The 21,317-nt window shown below is 41.9% G+C and overlaps 1 protein-coding gene across 1 annotated transcript in view; it reads right to left on the minus strand.

The window, feature by feature from the left end:
- Nucleotides 1-98: 98 nt before the first annotated feature.
- LOC120745184 (transmembrane protein 211) overlaps nucleotides 99-21,317 on the minus strand; it is a 122,018-nt gene continuing 100,799 nt past the window's right edge. The window contains exon 3 of the mRNA XM_040049911.1: nucleotides 99-1,748. Within this exon, the coding sequence (XP_039905845.1) occupies nucleotides 1,522-1,748 (227 nt within the window). The 3' untranslated portion in view covers nucleotides 99-1,521. The remainder of the gene's footprint in view (nucleotides 1,749-21,317) is intronic.

A 21,317-nucleotide genomic window follows, 5' to 3' on the forward strand; every position in this document is an offset into this window, starting at 1 on the left:
CACAACCTCTTAATACAGCAATTCAAGTGATTTATCGCTTCCAGATAATTGGCAAAAACGTCTCAGGGCATAAGTACACTGCTTTTCCTTTTTTTTCCTCCCCTCCCTCTTCTCTCTCTTATTATCTCCAAGGATTCAGTGACATCTTTTTTTCCACCAGAACATTTTCTCAAGTTAATGAGATCATACTGCATCAAGTACAGGAGTAACGCTGTGAGGGGGGAAAAAAATTAGAATAAGAAATAACATCAGACAACAGGATCCAACATTTTTCAGCAGAAAAAAGATGATTACCTGATAATCGTATTAAACACTTGTCTTGGTTATGTTAAAAGGCACAAGTTGGTCAGATCATGTTTAAAATCTAGATCAGTCCCACCGTTGACGAAGCCCATCTTATCATGCATCTTTAGAGACAATTCCTGCACGGCCTTGCCTTTTGCAATCATTTTTGTTCCTGAATTAAAATGTTTTCGTTTTTGTGTGTTGTAAGACGGAACAAAACGAGCGAGTTACATTACACGAAATAGATCTGAGGGGAAAAACATTGACAAAAAGGGATGCAGTATCTTATCTTTTTTTTTTATCACAACACCATTCTGAAACAGCTACTCGTTAGTCATCACGAGTCGCCTCTTTGAAGAGACAGTTTTCCATTCGTCCTCACAGCAGGTCTGGTGCTGTGTGTTTTGTCCCGTTCTTTGCAGCAGCTACTAAAAAGCGATGTGTTCGAAAGCTGTGACGTCTCCTCGTCACCCACTGGTTCGCTAGCCTGGTCATAAAAACTGGGAGGCAGAAAAAGTCTGAGGAGAAAAAAAAATCCTTCAAAGCGCCAGCGTTCTCTCATTAAAGTGTTGTTCTGAAAGCTCAAACATCAGCTCGGTTAAATCCACAACGTATTTACAGTCTAAACACCCAGACACGCAGGTCCTGACGTGTGGATTTTTTTCACTTGATTGATCACGTTGGCTCTGTTTTCAAAATTTAATGTTTCTGAAAACCTCTTAGTGAAATATTATTCGATTGCTTGAGTTATACCGCCCCTTATTTTCATGCTTCCAGTCTGCATTGGAATGTTACATACTGTACGCTGACTTGTTTCTTACCATAAAAAAAAAGAAAGGAAAGGAAATCCTAATATTTTTCATATTTGTTATGTTTGCAGTCATTTTCTCAGTTTCATCAGTCTTTGCATCTTCTGACTGCTTCATCTCCAAACCTGCCGGGAAGAAAACAGATGTGTCGAAGTGGAAAACACTAATCGTAACCGCAGAGTATTGTTACAGCAGAAAACTTCCCGTTTAAATTGACTGGATTAATAACGAAGAGATGCAGGAAGACGGTTTGTTTTCTTGTTTCTGCCGTCAGCTTTAGTTCTTGCTCAGAGGGGGCTTCCCAAGCAGCATCGTCTTTAAAACAAAAAAAATAACAACAAAAAAACACGATGCAGGTGTCTTCGTGTGACATTAAGCCCAGATTAGAGAGGATCGTCAGGAAGAGGAGAAGAAAAACAAGACATAACTATAAGAGCGTGGGCAGCGGGGTAGGGGACAGCTGCTCCTTTGGTGCATATTTAGCAAAAAAGGGCAAGAAGACGGTGAGCATGACTCCCACTATAGCCAGCATGTAGCCCCAGCCGATCTGGCACTCGCCAGCGTAGTAGATGTCAGAGTCTCCGCAGAAGGACCGGACCAGTGTGGAGTTCAGGCCGAAAGGGTACACCAGCAGTCCGGTTGCCATGATGAATACTGCAAAGAAGATACAGGACAAAACGCGTGAGACGGTGTACACTGCCTTATGAAGACTTGTGGAGCAAAGATTTAACACAAATGCATATGAAAAGCATGCCGATCTATGAATGTTTTCAATTTTAAAGGGGACCTGCTGTGCTTTTCCTTATTTTCTGTCATGCACACACTGTTGGTAAATGCAGATTCAAATAATGAGGTCAGCATATGTACATTTAATCTCTGTTAGCTGAAAGCTCAGGCTTCAGACTGCTCTAAACTCTTTGTTTCAGTTGGTTTTCCCACTCTTGGCTTTGTGTGGAGTCTGCAAGTATGCATGTCGCCAACATGGTCGGTTCAGGTGCACGCAGAAGCCCCACCCACCTGCCGTTCAAACCTTCAGTTCAGAGCAGCGATTTGCAAACGTTTTACTGCATGGCCCACTTTTGGCTCAGACACACCAGAATCGTCCTTGCAACTATGTAAAATTGGAGTTTATTAAGTGTCCAGATGCCACAACACCCTCAACCTCTGGGTGATGATCACTTTTGATTGCAAGCGACTGTATATTTCACCTGTTAGGAGGCAACCGGTCTTCAACTGCGGTCCGACTCAGACTAACTACAGTCCCTCTCAGTCAGATTATTTTGATTATTTTAACATTGAGGATGATTTTGAACTGTTAGTCATGCAAAACTACAGACTCAAAAGTATAAAAATGTAGGAAATATTTTATATATAAAATCTCACTAAGAAAAAGATGTAGCCCTGCAACAGACTGTCAACCTGTCCAGGGTGTACAACACCTTTCACTCTATGACTCTGTTCAACCCTAAACTGGTTAAAATGGATGGAGAGAATAGCTGTTTGTTTCTGACATCCCAATGGCTGCACATGGCATTGTATTGTTTGTGCACTTGTATGCCAAATGGGAACCACTTGGTGGCAGTAGAGATTTTACAGAAACAGTCTCTCTGTGATTCAAGTGTGCAATTTAGCTACTTCATCAGTGCTGAAGTGCCTCCATTTGCAGTAAGATTTTTGATTTGTTGCCATATGCTGCATATATAAAACTGAATCATTAGCTTGGACAGCTTTAAAAGTCCAACAGTGGCAGAACAGAGCTTTTAATGTATTGAACAACAAAAGCACAGATGACCTGTAATTGACCAAACCTTCCAGTGAGAAATGATTCATGTGTCCTTAGATCAGTTTGCACTCCTCGCTGTAAAGCTGTGGCGCTCCTTAATAAACAAAACTGTCCCCTTCTGCACTTTTGTGATGGTCAGCTTTCCGGCGACACTATCCTCGGCAGCAATGCAGCCAGAGAGTGGCTCACTTTTACAAATTGAGTCAAGTCTCCTAGCTCGTGCTGCCAAGCAGTTATCGACTGTGCTACGGGCTATCACTGCTGCTCTTAGTCATTCTGAGTGCCCACTGCATTTCCATTACAATTCCAGGTGTCATAGTTGTTTCAGGTTTGGAGCACTGGGTTACAGGAAAAGCTTGGATTTCTCAAAGTGGGTAGCTTTCTAGAAAGCTACAGCAAACATTTCTTTTATTACGCCAAATTGATTTTAGGAGATGTCAGTTTTTCTGCTTTCAAGGGCAGCAGTTTCATGGTCAGCGGGAAACAATGCTCATACGAGAGCTACAATGCAGGAGCTGTATGAGTATCAAATCGATGCTTTGTGTGGGCAGCAAACAGTTGCCGTCAACAAGGATGAGGAGGGAGGAAGCTTGCAGTGATGCTTTAGTTGCACACTGGGGACTCTGGGAATGACTGTTGTGGAGGGGAAAAAAACCATCAGAACGATGAGAAGGAATCACAAAGAAGGGAGCATGAACAGGTCAAGGCGAGCTATCTCCTGAGTGTGGTTTGTCAAGCATCCCGTTGTCCCTCTCTCTCGGAGCTCAGCCGTCCCAGCTCCCCATGTGTTATCTGTGGGGGCTCGACACCTCAAAGCTAATGACACTTTAATGACCTTCTTTATCAAAGTATTCTCAGCTTTTGTGGAAGAAACACAAAGACACACACGTGTGTGTTTGCAACCCAAGGCTGCTTCTCTACAGCGCTGAAAATGATGGCATTCAGAGCAAACCTGGACACAAAGCCAGGGTGGGTACGCGAACAACAGCACTGCCTGCATTTCAAAGGAATGAAATCCAGGAAGCAGCGTCGAGTAAGTATCAGGTGAGCAGAATGAGGGCTGGATTTTATCAATCAGACCAGGACAGAATGCGGCAAAGTGTCTGGATCAGATAAGCTGCAGCCTGGGCTGACTCCATCTCTGCGAGTTTTTAATGAGGGATGAGGAAAAAATCTGCCAAAAGAAAAAAGCAACTTAATTCAGAGAATAACTAAAAATGAATCAATTTGTCCTTTAAATCTAAAGCAAAGAGAACATCTTAAGAAGGGCTTCCAGCAATTTTACACATCAAAGTCTGTGTACAACTTTACGACTCCATATGTAAAAACAAGAGCTGGGAAAAGCTGGAAACTGAGAGGATACAAAGCCTCCTCAACTCGTACCTTGGACATAAGTGAGCTTCTTAGAGCTTAGAGGCTTAGAGCTAAATTTGCTGCCAACACACACCAAAATCTCTCACCCCACCAGTTGCATTGTGGGTATTAAAGGCAGCAGGTTTTTGTCAGTGAAGAAGAATGGGATGCATTGAAAGCAGCATCACTGTTTAATTCTTTGTTTTAATTCATTTCTAACCCAACTGCACAGACTGAACTCTATGCAGGGTGAATAATGTGGACTAATCATGTCTGTGTAAGAAAAATTACACAATCTTTTAGATTGCACTGCAGCGTGGAAGAGCTTAATTTCAAAGGGGTTTTACACGCCTCAGTGGTCTAATCCTATGAGGAATGGACAGTGTGATATAAGAAGCTGGCATGACACCATGATGGCTTGCAAAGAGGCCGAACATTTTCATTGCATGCACAACTAGGAAGCCTCCTTAACGTGGCAAACTGAACACATCTGAGCTGCTGGTATAATGAAGTAACAAAAAGCAATCGCATAAAAGCAGAAAACTGAAAACTCTCTTGTTATTTAGCTCAGATACAGGGATTTTAATGAGCTGTGCAATGTTGCCCTTGAGCTGTAAAAGGCCAACTTCACTCACCTCCTTGTACCCCAAAGTAGCAGACTGTTTACAATCAACCCATAGTCAGCATTTGTCGGAGCAGAAGATGGCATGGAAAGACCGGCTTAGCCAGGCCTTCTTTCCCAGGGAGAGGAAGAAGAGTGAAGAGGCGTGGAGAGAGTGTGTCAGTCCCAATCAGATGAGTGCTGCTGAGTATGCGAGGCTATCATAATAACTCAGAGATGATGAGACAGTGAATCGTGGAAGGGCTTCAAGTCACTAATGTGTCCCAGTTTCATTGCAAACGTTCCAGAGAGACTCAAAAGAAGACCACGACAAACTTTAAAGGGTAAGATGGCAAAACTCCCACTCGCTGCATTCACTTTAACCAATTAGACCTTTGTCTTATTTCAAAGTAACGAAAAAAAAACCCAAACACTCAAATCTGATATTTGGTTAGAAGCAGGTACTTCGCAACAAACCAGTGCTTATTATTGTTCCATTCATAATGCTGCCCTTCAGAATACTTGCACTCATATTTGTCTTTTCTTTAAAAAAAAAAAAGAAGAAGAAGAACGAAAGGAAAAAGTGTCCTTGGAAAACTCCGTGCGTTCTGTTTCTCATGACTGCCAACTTGCCTGACTCTTCACTTCATTAGCTTTGAAGTGGGTGCAGAATTCAGACAGAGGGAGTAAAATAACGATTAGGAGAAGCCAAAGCAGCCAGAAGCATCGCAGAGCACTACACTTCATTGTTCCTGAAATCTGGCCTGGTTTCACAGGTAGCTACAAGGCTGCGGAGGCCTTTGTGTAGACTAATAAACAGCAAATACCTTTATGTGCGTTCTTCTTTTTTTCCCTATGAAGGTTTGTGTGTGTGTGTCTACAGCAAAGGTAGCTGTAGATGAGGGAAACAAAATTAAATAAAACAGATCAGAACGTATTGTACTGCCGTACAAAGATTCGGTATAGCTTCTACCAACTAAATGAACTAAATTAACCTTGAATCTCTTTCTCAGTGGTGTAGCGAGAAATGGAAAGCTGCTCCCAGGGACGGTGAAACAGGTTCACAGCGGTGCGAATGAGAGAAAGAGATTGAATGGGATTGTGGGGCAGGAAGGTGTGTGATAACCTGGCACCCAAGCGTGACACTGAATCAGTTTCATCACAGACCCCTAACACAGAAATCACTGGCTTAGTTCATATGCCATATTTACGCGTGGATGCCTGAGTTCAGCAGATGAAATACGAAATCTACTATTGTCAGAAAATGTCAGAAAAATCCAATATGCCGTAGTCCCAGACATTCATACACACTGCATCTAATGTAGCATTATTCAATTTTATTCTTCCCAAGATACAGCTAATAAAAATCCAGCTCTGTGACTTCAAACTCCTTTTCATTACAATACAAAAGGTCTGTGCTTTGGATCAAACTGCATTGCCACTGTTTGCTTACTTTCATAACTTTATTAGCAGTGGGAAGGGCTGAATTAAACACAACAGGAAATGCGTGGCTCTACTGTGGATGGAGCGCTCAAGCTTTGCTGTGGTGTCACGTGCGTGTTCCCTCTGGCAAAAAACGACATAAAATAGAATATATTAAGTGCAGTGATTGTTTTCACCCGGGCCCAGGCGGAGAGACGTCTGTCTACAGTAGGAGTCCAGTAAAACCTGGTCAGCAGTAGCATTGTACTGAAGCTGTGATTCACTGTCTATATACATGGAATTGTTGCAATTACCTTAAGATCAAAGGGGATATGTGCAGTCATCAGCTTAGTTCATTAACATGCTGTCTTAGCGTGCACTTCTCCAGAAGTCAGGCGCTTTAAATTGTTTTCTAATAAGAAATGAGGAAGAACAAGACACTGGCAGTTAAAAAAGAAGGCTAGGCCAGGCTATGCAATGTGGATTCAAGCCTCTCAGCCAGTAAAGAGGAAATGGAATACATTAGAATAGACTAATGTCCTCCTTATCTTCTCTGACCTACAAGTGGGACAGGCAGTCAGGTGGAGACCACCCGCTCCAGCGGGACGAGGGCAGTCAGACGTGTAAATACAAAAGCATTAACAGAGGCAGCACAGAGTCACGCAGGCACCTTTGGGTGTCACCAGCACCCGCTGCTTCCTCTTCCTCTCCCGCTTCCCTAAAGAAACTTCTTATCTAGCTGCTGTCCAAACCGGGACGTTATCTGGCGCTACCGTTCACTTCAAAAGACACATGAAAGAAGTCACACATTAAGAGTGTGGCCTCGCATGCCCACAGGCCTGTTTGATGTCACATTAACTTGCAAGAAAAGAGGAGAAAAGAGGGGGAAAAGGAGACATTTTTCATTTTTGTCATGTTCTGAATTTTTTTTCCAAGTAAAGTTGCGGGGAAAAGAATCTTGATTTGCTGACACACGTCTCATTTGTTTGCCTAGTGGCAGAAAAAGATTAGAACTGTTGCTGTAGTAACTTCCCCTGCTGTGGTGGTCATCGTATTTCTCCCTCTTTTCTTCTTACACAGTTTTCCATCATTAGAAAGAATGAGCTGATCTCTGTCTGGTCCCATGTAGAAACAGCAGCCCAGATGTGATCAGGCATACCGATGTAAATGAAATACTGATATACAAGCAACAGCCCAGACCAGTAAACACTGTGACCCACATACACACCCTTACGCAGAGTATATACTATTATGTATAGATGTTAGCATGTACGAAAATAATTAGTTTAAGCGGGATAATGTAGGCACAGTGTGTATTGGCTGGAAATGTGTGGCCCACAATAAAAGCTTAACAAAGGGCAGTGCAGAAGTGTTGCGCATCTCTAGGAAATTGCCTTTTCACTAGCTGCACACAAGGAGTATTTCCATTTCCCCTCCTATTTACAGAGAATAGAGATGGGGATAGATAATTTCTATTCTCTCTCACACACAGAGGACACACTTTTCCTCTCCCAAAAGGAAGTAGAAGGCTGTCGAACACATGGATGTGACTGTGCATTAAAGAGAAACCACAGAGAGCAGAGTGTGGTGTGTCATGGCCCTCCTGTTGATCTGTGTTTATTGTAATCCTTACTTCTTAGAGCTGTACTACCAAACAAGTTCACCACAGTGAGGCTTTCATTGCATTAGCTGGCATTAGCTGGTCTTACAGCGACAGTTAACAACTTTCTCTGTTAAGCTGCGATTTCTGCTTCAGGTCGTGTGCGCGCTCACATAAAAATGGGTGCTTTGCTCCTCTTTTGCATGCATTGATCCCTATAAGTGACGCTGGCTCCAATCAGAGATGTTATTGGCTGATGATGATGATGATAAAAATGTATAAAGAACATCAAAAACAAATTTGAAATGCAACACTGTAGCAAAAACGACAAGAGATCAATGCTGCAGAAAATGGCACAGAGCGGTAAAATTCAAGTTTCAAGTAAACTGTTTTATCGCTGAGTGTGCTCTCAGTGCTGCTGCTTCTTTCTAAGGTGGTGTGCACGTTACAGATCTGAAACTTTACACTGGATACATTGTAACATGTAACTGTCCCACAGCCATAGCCCGCATCTCCTATTTCATCAATAAAGGAGACGTGGAAAACGGTTTAATTTGTCAGCAGCTCAAAGTGAAATTAATTAGATTTATTAAATGGGTATTCTTTACATGTGCTCTGTTTTCTAGTAACTGCAATTCCAGCAGTGTAAAAGATATTTAGCAGCAGATTAGAATCAAGTATAACAACATTTGATACATTTCCTAAATCACTAGATTAATACACACGCATTCCCCTGACAATGCTGTTCTAGTAAGGTACAGCATAACAGCCTGCACATATAAAACATATTCCCCCAGCACAGGATCTTTATCACACTTAAACTCTGCTGTTAATAAAAGAATTTGTGAAAATGTGGCTCTTCCAAACAATTTTAAACCAAAACTCGCAACATAATCTGCTACCAATCAGCACAAGATTCTTTTTCTCAGCTGGGAAATCTACAACATAGCCACAAACCCTCTGAAGGCCTACGACATAACATGTGCGCCTTCCTAGAACTGTAACTACATGTGTTGTTGACGCAGGCTGCAACTGATTGGTCTGTTTGCAGTAATGCAGATTCTTCCTGTGCATTTCCACAGTTTATTAATTTATCCGTGAGAGAATTATACACTTTATTACCTCAATATTCAGAATAATAACCATAGTGTCAATATGGGGACTTCTAAATGGACTCATTCCTGGAAGATGATTGCCTAAACTATATGAATAATTTAGTATTGTACAATAATAGTGGGGGAATGTACAAATACTCTTTGAGAAATTGTCTTTATTTTCTTTCTGTGAGTAAATAAAGTACCCTTTTCCTCACTTAACCTCTCTGCCAATCAATTTCCATTTTATCTGCACTTGGGTCCACTTCTTTTGTCTCATTGCACTTTGAGTTGATATATGGAAGCGTATACAGACTAACACAGATGCTCCACCACAGCGTTACGTACACTATCTAAACATGCATGAAGTCTTCTCCATTATTTTGCCCCCTCGGTGAGCTCAAGGTGACGAATCGTAGCGAGGAAGATGAAAGTTTGGGAGTTGTTGGAAGTCGAACTGTGCCAGCAATGAATCTCCAGGTAGTCAGCTGGGACCTGGCGAAGCGTGGGCATAAACAGCAGGGACTCCATCCTAATGTGATGAGCTGTGCTCTAGTCTGCACACAGCCACGTTGATAATTAAGCTCAGTGAGCCTCTGGGAAATTATGCTAATGATGTTCCTCCAACTACCTACATATCTTGAAATGTTTGGCTTAAGGTGATCAGAGCGGCGAGTAAAAAAAACGCAACTCTCTAATAAATGTTTCTGAAACAGGTTGAGACAGAGAGGAAAAGAGGGCAGTGACAGAAGATGAGATGAGCGGTTGCCATTTTGTTTAAGACTTTATTTTGTTTAAGCAGAAAAGAATTATAGTTCACAAAGAAGGGGAAGAAATAAAGGGATGCAGTGATGGAAAGGACATTTTCAGCTAGACCTGTGATTTACTCAGAGGCAACACCCAGAACAAAGTGAAGCAAGAAGAAAGCAAATGGTACCTTTAAAACCAAAAGCTGCCACTTTTCACAAAAAATGATTAAAACATAAGTAGGGGAAGGGAATCGGTTCGCTTGGTACAGCTTGATTTTTAGTTGCCACACAGAGGTGAGACAAATCTCTCTTTGAATGTCTTGAGGAGATATACCTGCCAGAGTACGTGTGAAAGAGAGTTTTTAAAGAGCAAACTAAACCATTTTTACTGGAAATCGTCTACAATTGTCACTGGAGGCAAAAACCTGTTGACCTTGAGAGCTGCACAAAAAGAAAAAAACAGTGGGAGCGCAAAGGCAGAGAAAGCAGACGAGGAAATAAAATACAGGGAGTTGGGAGAGATTAGCTGGGCAATAAAATAGCTTCTGCTATCTTTAGAGTGAGCAGGCCTGCCTGTGTACTGGTCAATCCCAGCCCAGTAATGGGGCTCTTTATCACTGAGTCATTCAGTCTCTGCTGCGAGCTCAAGACTGCAGAGGTGGTTCAAGCCCTCTAACCGCAATGTATCTGGGCATGTAAATATTTTGTTGGAACTCATAGAGACTTAAAGATTCTGACATGTTCAAGCATTATGCAACTTGGAGATAATGTTAGATGATTCGGTGACGCTTTCAATATCTGTGGGATACTGTGCATCGCATTAAATATAAGACATCACTGCTTTGTACTGATACTATATTCTATCCATCCATTTTCTTAAGAGGTTACCTAACTTAGGGTCACGGGTTGCCAGTCCATCTGTTCACTCTGGCTTAAAGGTGGGCATTATGTGTATTTCCATCCATCCATCCATCCATCCATCTACTTTCTTCACTTATCTAATTCAGGGTTGCAAAGGGGCTGGAACCTATCGCAGCTGTGATAGGGCAAGAGTCGGGGTACACCCTGAACAGGCCGCCAGTCTGTCAGAGCTAACATAGAAAGACAGGCAACCATTCAGACTCACATTCACACCTATGGTCAATTCAGAATCACAACTTAACCTAACCCCATGAACTGTTATTCATAATCTGTATTAACATTTCTTATCTTATACTGGGCCTTGGTGCAGCCCTTCAGTTAATCCTCCGAAAGCTATTTTAGAACCCCTCCTCTGTTTGTGATTGGTTGCCCATCACAAACAGAAGGTCTAAACAGCAGGTGTGTGCCTGAGATAAGCACACGAGGCCCCGTCTTGCTGACATCCTACAGGCCAATAGTAGGACAAAGCTGTCTGAAATCAAGTGAGAGTGATCTGAAGTCTGAGCTTTTAGATCAGGAGGGTTAGTTGTACACACGTGCATTTATGGGGGTAGTGTCAAATATTGCATCTTTTCAGGTATTTTTTCTTTTTGTTGTATTTTGTTTTCAATTTTGGGATTGCTGTAGAAATTTGTTGTTGTTTTGAATGTGAAAATATAATTCAGTGTGGGTGTCTCACATTCCTCTCACTCACAGCAGTAATCACCTCACTGTTGCCAACTTTGTCACAAGTATGATAAATTTCATAGCCACTTAGCCATTTGTATTTTTATTAAAAGAAGAATAGCAAAAAAAAAAAAATCTGGACAGTGCTGCTTTACAACTGAACTCTCAAAAGGACATCTCACACAATTCCCTTGTTTGTGTACAAACTTGTCAAAAAACATTGTTGTGGTTTTTATTTCTTCCTCTGAACCAGCAGTGAGACAAAAAGGAGGATATATGTCTTACATCTTTCTCTCTGAGCGAACATTCAAAATAAAGCATTTGTCAGCCAATCTGGTGGTTAGAAAATTTGCTGTTGATTACCACCAAACCCCCCTGAGCCCGGTAAATGGTATTCAGGACAGCCCTATAATTATCTGTTCCTTGAGAAAGCAAATAGACATACTTCTGAAAACAAAGAACAATTTTTTTGAGAGGCTTGATTCGTCTTAGTAGTAAAGATGAATCAAATATCTGCTAAAAACATATTAGTGGCCGAATAACTGGAGGGAAAAAGCACCATTGCTGTTAAGTTTTGCAAAACGAGGATAAAGTAAATTAAAGCCAAGAAAGAAAGAATCAAATGCTAAAAAAAACCCACAAACAAACAAACATACGAACAAAAAAAACCTGACAGCCGGGCAGCAATTTCTTCCACAGCCTCCAAACAAAGACCATTTCCAGCATGTGTCTCTGAGCTCCCAGTGCATGCCGAACCATTTGAACTCATGCTTATGACTGCAAATCTCCATCCTGGGAGCACTGTAGCGATGACACACGAATCTCACACACTGCACCCAATCTATCATCTTAATTACTTCCATTTCCATATTGCCATCTATTTTTTTATGTGGCAAATGAATTTATACGTCAGACAAATTGCTTGTCCTTGACTTGCTTATCAGTTATGTGGCAACCCACGGCGCACATGGGGCCATGTCAGCGGATGAGCTAACCAAACGTAATCCGTCGCTCAATCCATCCATGCCACCTTGCAGATTGGGTATGCACAAGAGACAAAGTACCTCAAGAGTGTGGTGGGGAAAATAAATAATAATAATGCAAGAGATAAAGTGGTGATTGGATTGAAGACATTAATCAACTATGAAAGGTTGTGTTTAACAGGAGGAATAAGTCATATAAGAAACAATGGACTATCTAACGAAACCTGAAGCTATGTCCCTGCGCTAGGCTGTTAAAGGTGATGTCTGTATGTGTGCGCGCGTATGTATATGCCTGTGTGTCTGACATTAACCCAGTGATTGTGTTGACAGTCTCTAAGCCCTAAGCGAGACGTCTCCTGGGCTCAGTAACTGCCTCAGGTTCAACAGTGAATGTCAGCGGTGAATGCTAGAATGACCCTGTGACATTAGTAGGTACACTGCATAGCCAGCTCAGCTGTCAAGCCACAGTTCACGTCTGTGGGCCACGGTGATAAAATGAAAGGTTGAACACAACACACCACAATGACTTGAATGCCATTTGTAAAAATAAAGTTTTCGGTTACTAACTGTGAAACCGGGTCAACTTTACATGACCGCAAAAGAACAAAACAGATGAGACACACAAAACAACCACAGAGACAAAATAACAAAGAAACTAAACAGCTAGATGCACAGAGAAGAACTACAAAGACATAGAAAATGTCAGCAGAGAGATGCAAAACAATCACATAGAGAGACTCAACAAACACATGGAAACAAATTAGTTATAAAGAGACACAACATGAGAACAGAGAGAAGCAAAACATCCAAAACAGCTAAATGTAAAGATGCAAAACAACAAAAAACAAAAGACACAGAAAACGATCAGATATGCGAAAGACTCACAGATAGACAAAACAACTAGAAAGAGAGGTAAAGCAAGCAGATGCAGACAGAAAATTCAATAGAATTTTATATCTCACCAAATCACAACAACAGTGGCCTCAAAGCAGTTTATACTGTAAGATAAAGACCCTACAACCATACAGAGAAAACCCCAGCAATCTCCCTATGAGTAAGCATTTGGCAACAGTGGGGAGGAAAAACTCTCTTTTAACAGGAAGAAACCTCTGACAGAACCAGGTTCAGGGAGGGGTTGAGGGGTTCAACGATTTTTTAGTCGACTAATCAGATCATCATCCATTTATCCATCCATAAAACGTACAGCTTATTTCACCAGCATGCATCTGCATCACCAGTGGGTTTGAAAATGATTTGCCGGGAGTCCGGTGTTCTCACCGGCTCTAGTGAGCCTTGCCCCCGGCTAGCTATCGAGCTGGTGGGTAACAGACGTCTCCGAATACGTCGGAGCGCTTTTGAAAATATGTGGTGTCTTGATAAACTGAAAATATGTTAAACGTTTATTTTGTGACCCAGAAAGAATAATAAGAGTAAAACTAACTAGCTGCCCCCATTGTTAGAAAATGAGCTGGGCCCCGCTATGAATTCTGGGACACAGCTTCTTCTTCTTCGGGGTTTAGCGGCAGCTGGCATCCTTGTACATGCAGTGCTGCCATCTTCTGTTTCAGTCCGTTATTACACTCTTAAATCCTACTACTTATTGCTGCGTCTTTTGTGATCTTACAAAGCTTCAAACGACGCGTCGACTAATAAATTAGTCGTCGACGATTTTGATAGTCGACGTAATCGTGACTAGCCGACTAATCGTGGCAGTCCTAAAAGTGATGCAAAAAAACAAAAAGGAAGACAACTAAAAAGACAGAGAAAACATCAGAGAGAAGAAAACGCTCACAGAGAGACAAAACAACAACAAAGAGAAGTAAAACAAACTGATGAAGACAAAATGACTACAAAGAAACAAAACTACAAAGACAGGAAATGACAACAGAGAGATGCAAAACAACCAAAAGAGGGTCAAAAGTTAAAAAACAAAAAACAAAACAGCTTGATATAAAGTGATGCAAAACCAAGAAAAAGAAAGAGAAAGCAAAGGCACAGGAAGTGTCGGAGCGATGAAAAACAACCTCATAGAGCAACGAGATAAATACATGCATAGAAATGTAAAATAATATAAGAGATGCAAAACCATCATATATCGACAAAAATCACCACAAAGAGATTTAAAAACAACCACATATTTAAAAAAAAAAAAAAGGATGTATATCTATTGTTAGCAAAGTTACAAACAGTCATTGGATGACTGTACCGGTCTATCTATTCAAACCTCACCACTAAGCAGCATCAAGGACAGTCGTTTAATTTTATTGTACTTCTTAACAAAAGCTTTTATTGACTCACTGGATCTCGTTGAATAAATGTATAGTATATTTTTACATAAACATGCATCCAGCCCATTTTTGTCAGACTACATTTTAGAACTCACAACCCCCCCACAGAACACCACAGGTATAATGAAAAGTGCAAAGTGCATGAATTCATTAGGTGGAGTACGAACAGAGTACTTATTTTCCAATTGACTGCTGCACACATTTTTCAAATAGCAGAATGTATTTTAAATGACTTTCCTACGTCCTGGGGTTAGAGAGCTCGCTCTATGCATAGACGACCCAGCAACCCAAGTGAGAAAAAGTGAATTTAACAAAAGAGAAAGTGCCACAGGAATTCACCTTTGTTGTGGAAATTAATGTTGCATCCACAGTCAGTTTTTTAAAAGTGTTGCCTTGGCAGCACGCGGTTTACTAAGGAGCCGAAAAGAGAAAGTGGATCAGTATGAATGTGATGTGCACAAGGATGCTGTAGACAAAAGAAAAGCAAGAGCCCTGCACCTGGGCCCAGTAACTATTTATGAGCTGCCATTAATCAGTTAGTGTGTGCGTTTTGAAATATAGCCTCTTTGTGTTGCTTGTGGATTCTGCACGTGGAAGTAATAAATGGGTGCTCCTGTGTATGATCTGTGTGTGTGTGTTTGTGTTACTGCATGCACCTCTCTCCTTTTGTTGCTTTATTTCAATAGAAAAGAAGTAAAAAGGGGAAAGAATGGACCTGATGTGTTTAAAATGCGTTTTAACTACTACTGGCTATTTTATGCAATATTAAGGGGTTTTTACAGTGATGAAAATACTTTCTGTTCTGAGGATCAGTGAAAGCACAGTGCTGTCTGTTTAGCAGGTGGTATGTCGGCTGTGGAAGCTGTGTCTGCACAATCTATGTTTGGCCTTGGTGTGCAGAGACTAACTGAGTGAAACATAGCTGGTTGCAAAGCTCTAAAATATACTGATGTGTGCTTGTTTTTTGTATTTAAAACAAAAAGTTCAGTTAGGCTCAGCTTCGAGGCCGATGCCGCCTGTGCACACGGCTGAGGCAGGATGCTTTCTTCAGAGGAAGTGTCAGCCTCGCAGCACAGAGGAGGCCCGTGTCCTGCTCCATGGCACCGTCCTGGGTGATCATTATCTGACGATATATAGAAACCTTTATGAAGAGTGCAGGATACAGCTGGGTGTGTTTGATGGGGCGGCAGCAACATAATGAATCCCTACAGGAGACACGGGGGCCCTGCTGTGCTGCTGTAATGAAGCGCTGGCCTGCCATCCCTCCCTGACACACTGGCATTAAGGAAAAATGGAAACCATTACCTTCAGCCTTCACCACAGTGTACCAAGTGGGAGGACCTGGAGCAGGCTTAGATGTGTCTGTGTATTCATGCATGTTTGTCGGTCAGGAATAACAAACAGCTAAGGCATAGACGAGACACAACAGGGGATCCACATCAGACAGGATTCATAAAAATACAGCTGAAAATTTGACAAACTATTGAAAAGTTAAAACCAAAGAAAAGGATGCTTTTCCATAACTGTTAACTTCTACAGGCGTATTTGATTTCAGACATGTGCAGCAGATATAACAGACAGGATTTTAAAGAGGGTTGGATGTCTCCTCTCAGCCACATTCCAGCAGAAAGTCTCTACAACTGCCCAGGGATCTTAACAGCTTTCTTTGTGTGTGTTGCATGTCTCAGTAGCCCCCCACTAAGCTTATCCTTGCTTCAATGCGTCTTATTAGGAGTAGAATGTCTTTGTTTGTTGTGGATTTCTAACCGGGTAAACAGACTATGCTTTTCAGCCTTGTGCATGTTACAATTTCTCACATTTCAGGGTTGCATCAAGAGTCTTTTTTTCAAGCGTTGAAATTCACAAAGGCCCATGGGAACGAGAACAAAGGGATTTTTCTTCTTAATACTCTGCAAATGGTATTTTGTGGGCTGACTTCTTAAAAGTAAAAAGTCAGTTGTAATGGCTGTGTCCTCCACTGTTGGCTGGTCTCTCAAATTGGAGTGCCACTGGCTGGAGACCATTTGATCAGCAGATCTCTGGGATCAAGTTCATTACAAGAGAAGGAGCACCACAGCAGCCTGCCACAGATGAAGCCTTTAGATTAGATGGGCTTTTCCCTTTCGCTCTGTAGTTCCTTCCTCTGTCTACCATTCCTGCTTGCCTCTTTCAGTTAAAAAAAAAAAGTTGCACAAAGGAAATCGTGCAAGTTCTTGGTAACAAATGATTAGTAATATCGAAAGTGTTTTCTGGTGGCTTACAGGGTTGCAGGAGCAAAGCTTTGATTTTGTGGGAGCTTTAATCATCAGATTTAGCCACTTAATGTTAGGAATAGGTAAGAAAAATCAACACTGGAAGTAGTGCTCAGAGTCCACAATTGGTTCTTTGTGTAAAAGACAGTACAGTTACTTGAAATATTTCAGAAAAAAACAGGCAGGGAAAGTCTGTGTTCATAAAAAAATAATAAATAATGATCCTGTGTAGTATTCATCTAATCTGCAGCTCTGCAGTTTACATCTACCATATGCAGTATGTTGTGATTGCCAGTGTTTCAGAACGATGCCGATGCAGAAGCATCTACATCGAGTTAAATGAACCTTTTTGAAAAACTCTAAATTGATTGGTTCATGTCTGGATCGTGCTAACCAATCAGAAGCGTTGCTAAAAGTTCTCTATATTCAATAAGAAGAAGTATTAGGCAAACACTGCTGTATTGCTAACTGTAACTTCTACATCCCTTGTTCCTGTCAAGTAGTTTGTAAGAAATATTAGGGTATAAGGGGACAAAAGGAAAGAGACAATGAGAAGGAATACTTTGTAATGTTTATAACTATTTAAAATCCTCAGTGCCTAATAAATAAAGAATTTAAAACAAAGACAGAAGCCGTAATCACACTGTGAATCAAGCATTTATTCCATTAGAGGAGGCCAGTATCTGTTTGAGAGTTTGTTTTACAAAAGGCTCGATTACGCAAAGTGCATAAATACAAATGTATTAACAGCTTAGCAGGAGGAGAAAGACCCTATTAGGTGATGCGGCATCAGCACATACTCGGGGTTACGCTATCAGTATTCCAGTCTGTTTGAGACTCATTTAAGTGTCACTCCCTCTGAAGTTTAAGATCTAATTGTTTCTTCTTTTTTGCTACATTTCTGTTTCATGGTCTTTGTAGTCAGTTTTATCTTCCTTTGGCTTTTTCAATCTTTGTTCCTTTCCTCAGTGACTTCCCCATCTGTTCCTGTGTGTTTACTCTTCATTCTCCTTTCACTCACTTCCTGTTTTATTTTGAACATTATTTCCTCTTGTGGCTTTCCGTCCATCCTTTGTTTTTGTTTTTTCCCCACTCCTTCATGTCGACTGAGTTCACTTCTTATTCCTGTGTTCTCCCTCAGCCTGTCAGATCACTGTTGTGACTCCCTCAAGTCTCAGTTTGACTCCCCGGTCTGGCTCCTTTGTACCTGGATTTGGACTTTTGGTTTTATGTTTTGGACCTCCTCTCTCCGAGCTGCTGTATACATTACATTTTTGCCACTGTTGCCATTCTGTCTTCTATGGTGTCTGCAGCTGGGCCCACACTTGATTACTCCCTCAAAGCAATGCATTTAAATTGACTTGTAAACAGTAATTTACTGGTTCCCATTCAAATGCTCTTCGCATACTATATAAGCAGTCATTGTGGGAATGACTTTTCTACAACCCATTAGTAACCATGAAATACGCGTATAAATTATTCACCTTCTTTAATACCACAAGTTCTAATATTTTCACTTTAGAGGCGATGACACATGATGCACGGAGCGCTAAAATGATTGCATTTGCACACACTGCATCACACTGAGAATTTAGGTGCCTTTCACACTTCAACCTTAAAATCATTTGCTTTTGCATCTCTTACATTTTTAATGAGCCCTGCCTCGCTCTGTCAGCAACGACTGAGACAGACAGGTGCACACACACATGTTTTAATGACATCTCTTTAAGTGCTGTCCACTCTAGTGGATAAGTGACTTTTAGCAGTTCCCCCTCAGCCTCACCCTGCATCATCTCTTTGGTCTTCTGAAGTTTGTTGCTTAAAGGAAGAGAGCTCATCCCGCTCTTTAATCACCCACATATTCTCTTTGATCTGTGGAGCCAATCAAAAATTTACCTCCACCCTGGCAGTGCGGATAAATGCCTCGCATCTCTCCTTTAATCGATCACACGCTTTCAGATCTGTAAATGAAGGTAACAAGGATGACCAGAGAGGTAATCAAGACGACCACTGAGACACGAGGGAGAGGAGCGCTAATGCAGTGAGAGCAGTCAGAACGGTGGTGGCTCAGCTGCTCTCACACACACACACACACACACACACACACACACACACACACACACACACACACACACACACAGGCTGGCCTGTGTGTGGCTGGGCGACATTTGACCCTTCTTGGGAGCAGAGTAATACCAGTCTGTCGCACTCTCCTTTATTTAATCCTTCGTCTTTCTCCCCGTCGCGCACACACACATGCAGGGCTTCAGTGGTCAGGGTCAGAGAGTGACCTCGGTCCACTGAGGCGTGACTCTGGGGCTTAATCACACATACTTATTGTCTCGCCCTCTGAGCCTCCATCGCGCCAAAACTGACAGCTTGAAAGACGTTGAACAAAGTATTCAGAGATGGAGGCAACTCCGGAAAGCAAAAGGAGGAGAAATTATTGCAGGCTAAAACCCCCGACATGCAGCTTCGGTTAATGATTCACAAAAGTGATTGACATGTGAATTATTTATGGCACAGTGCTGCACACACACACACAAGGTTCTCCAGTAGTATAACTGCAAACTGTTTATTATCAGTTGCCTTTTTCTGATCTGCACTGCACGTTCTTTTTTTTTTTCTTCCCAAAGCCAGTTTGAACAGCGCCTCCCCTGAAAACACACACAGACATGTTGACTGTCCATCGATCACAGCTATCACAACAAGCTGATATTTGGAGTGGACTCACTGTGAGATGACAGAAGAGTGTAATAACTGGGTAATGGTGACAACAGACCCCATGACAGGATAAGTACAAGAAAAGGAATCCAAGTGGTATTTTTTTTTCTCTGGGTTAAGGATACCAAGAATTGCAGCTGGTGAACCAGCGTGGCACCGACTCCTGAGCCGCTCAATCCAGTTTGTGTGGTTTGTGCATGGTTCAGTTTATCCTACTGCTGAGCCAGGGCTCACACTGTGTTATTTTCTTTAATCTTTCATGAACCATTTCATTTATTTGTATTCTAGTTTCTTCTGATCTTGGCACTGGTTCTCGAGTGTTTCTGTCGGACAAGAATACAAATCTGGATAAAACGCTATATAACACACAGCACCTCCCCCCACCGCTAACCAATAAGCTGCACTGGCTAGTATATCTGCTGTGGAGACAGATGCAATTTCTGCAGTTCCAGGCCGGCCTTACTGAGCAATTTATCAGGAGCAGCACAGGAACTCATCATCACACTCTGGTGTATGAGGTCACAGAGGTGAACTGGGTGGGCAGTAACCTGGCGGTTTATGTGTGGAGTATAATGCAGAAGATCAAACCGACTGCAGAACATCACGTTAGCCCTACACCTCCAGCACTCGACACGACATACCTGAGTCCTTCTTACTTTCCAGGGTTTGGTTTCAATTGCAAACCCATTCAGCTGCAGTATAGCTGGGCTGCCCTTTTGCAGCTGAATGCAGATATTCACTAGTTGCCTCTCAATTGACACAGCGAGGTGTCTCCACACTTGTGTGCAACTATTAAGTGCTATCACGGGAGAATGGCGAGGCAGCCCGGGCAGCGTAAACAGAGCTGTTATCTCTGACTGCTGATGCAGTGAAAACATGCTGCACAAGTGTCACAGCTTGATTTCCTGCAAGGTGCCCAGAGACTCATGCGTGCACGGTCTTCTCTGAATTTCAACCACAGCCATTCTGTTTAAGTTGTGTGAGAAAAGATTATTTTAATGCAAGTATCTAAGACTTCATCAACCTTGCACACAACGAGCAAGTACAACTTTATCTCTTGTCACAAAACTTCACAATGTGGGGAAAACAAACAAATAAAAGGTTTTTAAAGCGTTCGCCTTTATTTTGGAGAGGCAGTAATCAAACAGAGACACAGGGCCACTTCATTGTCGCACCATCTGTACGAAGGATGAATACACGGAAGACAAAGGCAGGTGCGAAACTGACTGGCCACGCTACAATAACAGGGGAGGGCCCTTGTTGTCCTTGTTATTACGACTTTAAATCAGCACTTCTCTTTAACTGTGCACAAACACTCCAAGAGCATCTCGTGCATGTCTGGAACAAAAACCCCTTTGTTTAAACACAGGGCCACAGCAAACCAAAAAAACCCACAATGCATTGTTTCCACCTCCACACATACACATGTATGCACACAACAATCCCAATTTCACATAAACACTGTGATGTGTTCTCTAGTGTCAAATTATCCTGATAGCTGGGGTTTCAGGCAGCATAAAGACTGGTTAACATCTTCAATGGCTACTCTATTAGCGGCTTTATCACTAAGCAACAGCACAAAAACCCCACACCCCAACCAATTTCTCTCTCATACACACACAGCACACACACACACACACTGTCCCTTTGAATGAAATGATGCTGTATCTAATTTGGAGGGTGTTTGACAGACACCACTTTAATGACCCAGGGCCTTGGTGAGGACTTAAGCTGACAGAAACATCTATAGGGACGTCTATCACATCAGGGAGAAACGACTTTGAACA

The sequence above is a fragment of the Simochromis diagramma genome, unplaced genomic scaffold, assembly GCF_900408965.1.
Source record: "Simochromis diagramma unplaced genomic scaffold, fSimDia1.1 OVJJ01000050.1, whole genome shotgun sequence".
Taxonomy (NCBI): Eukaryota; Metazoa; Chordata; class Actinopteri; order Cichliformes; family Cichlidae; genus Simochromis; species Simochromis diagramma.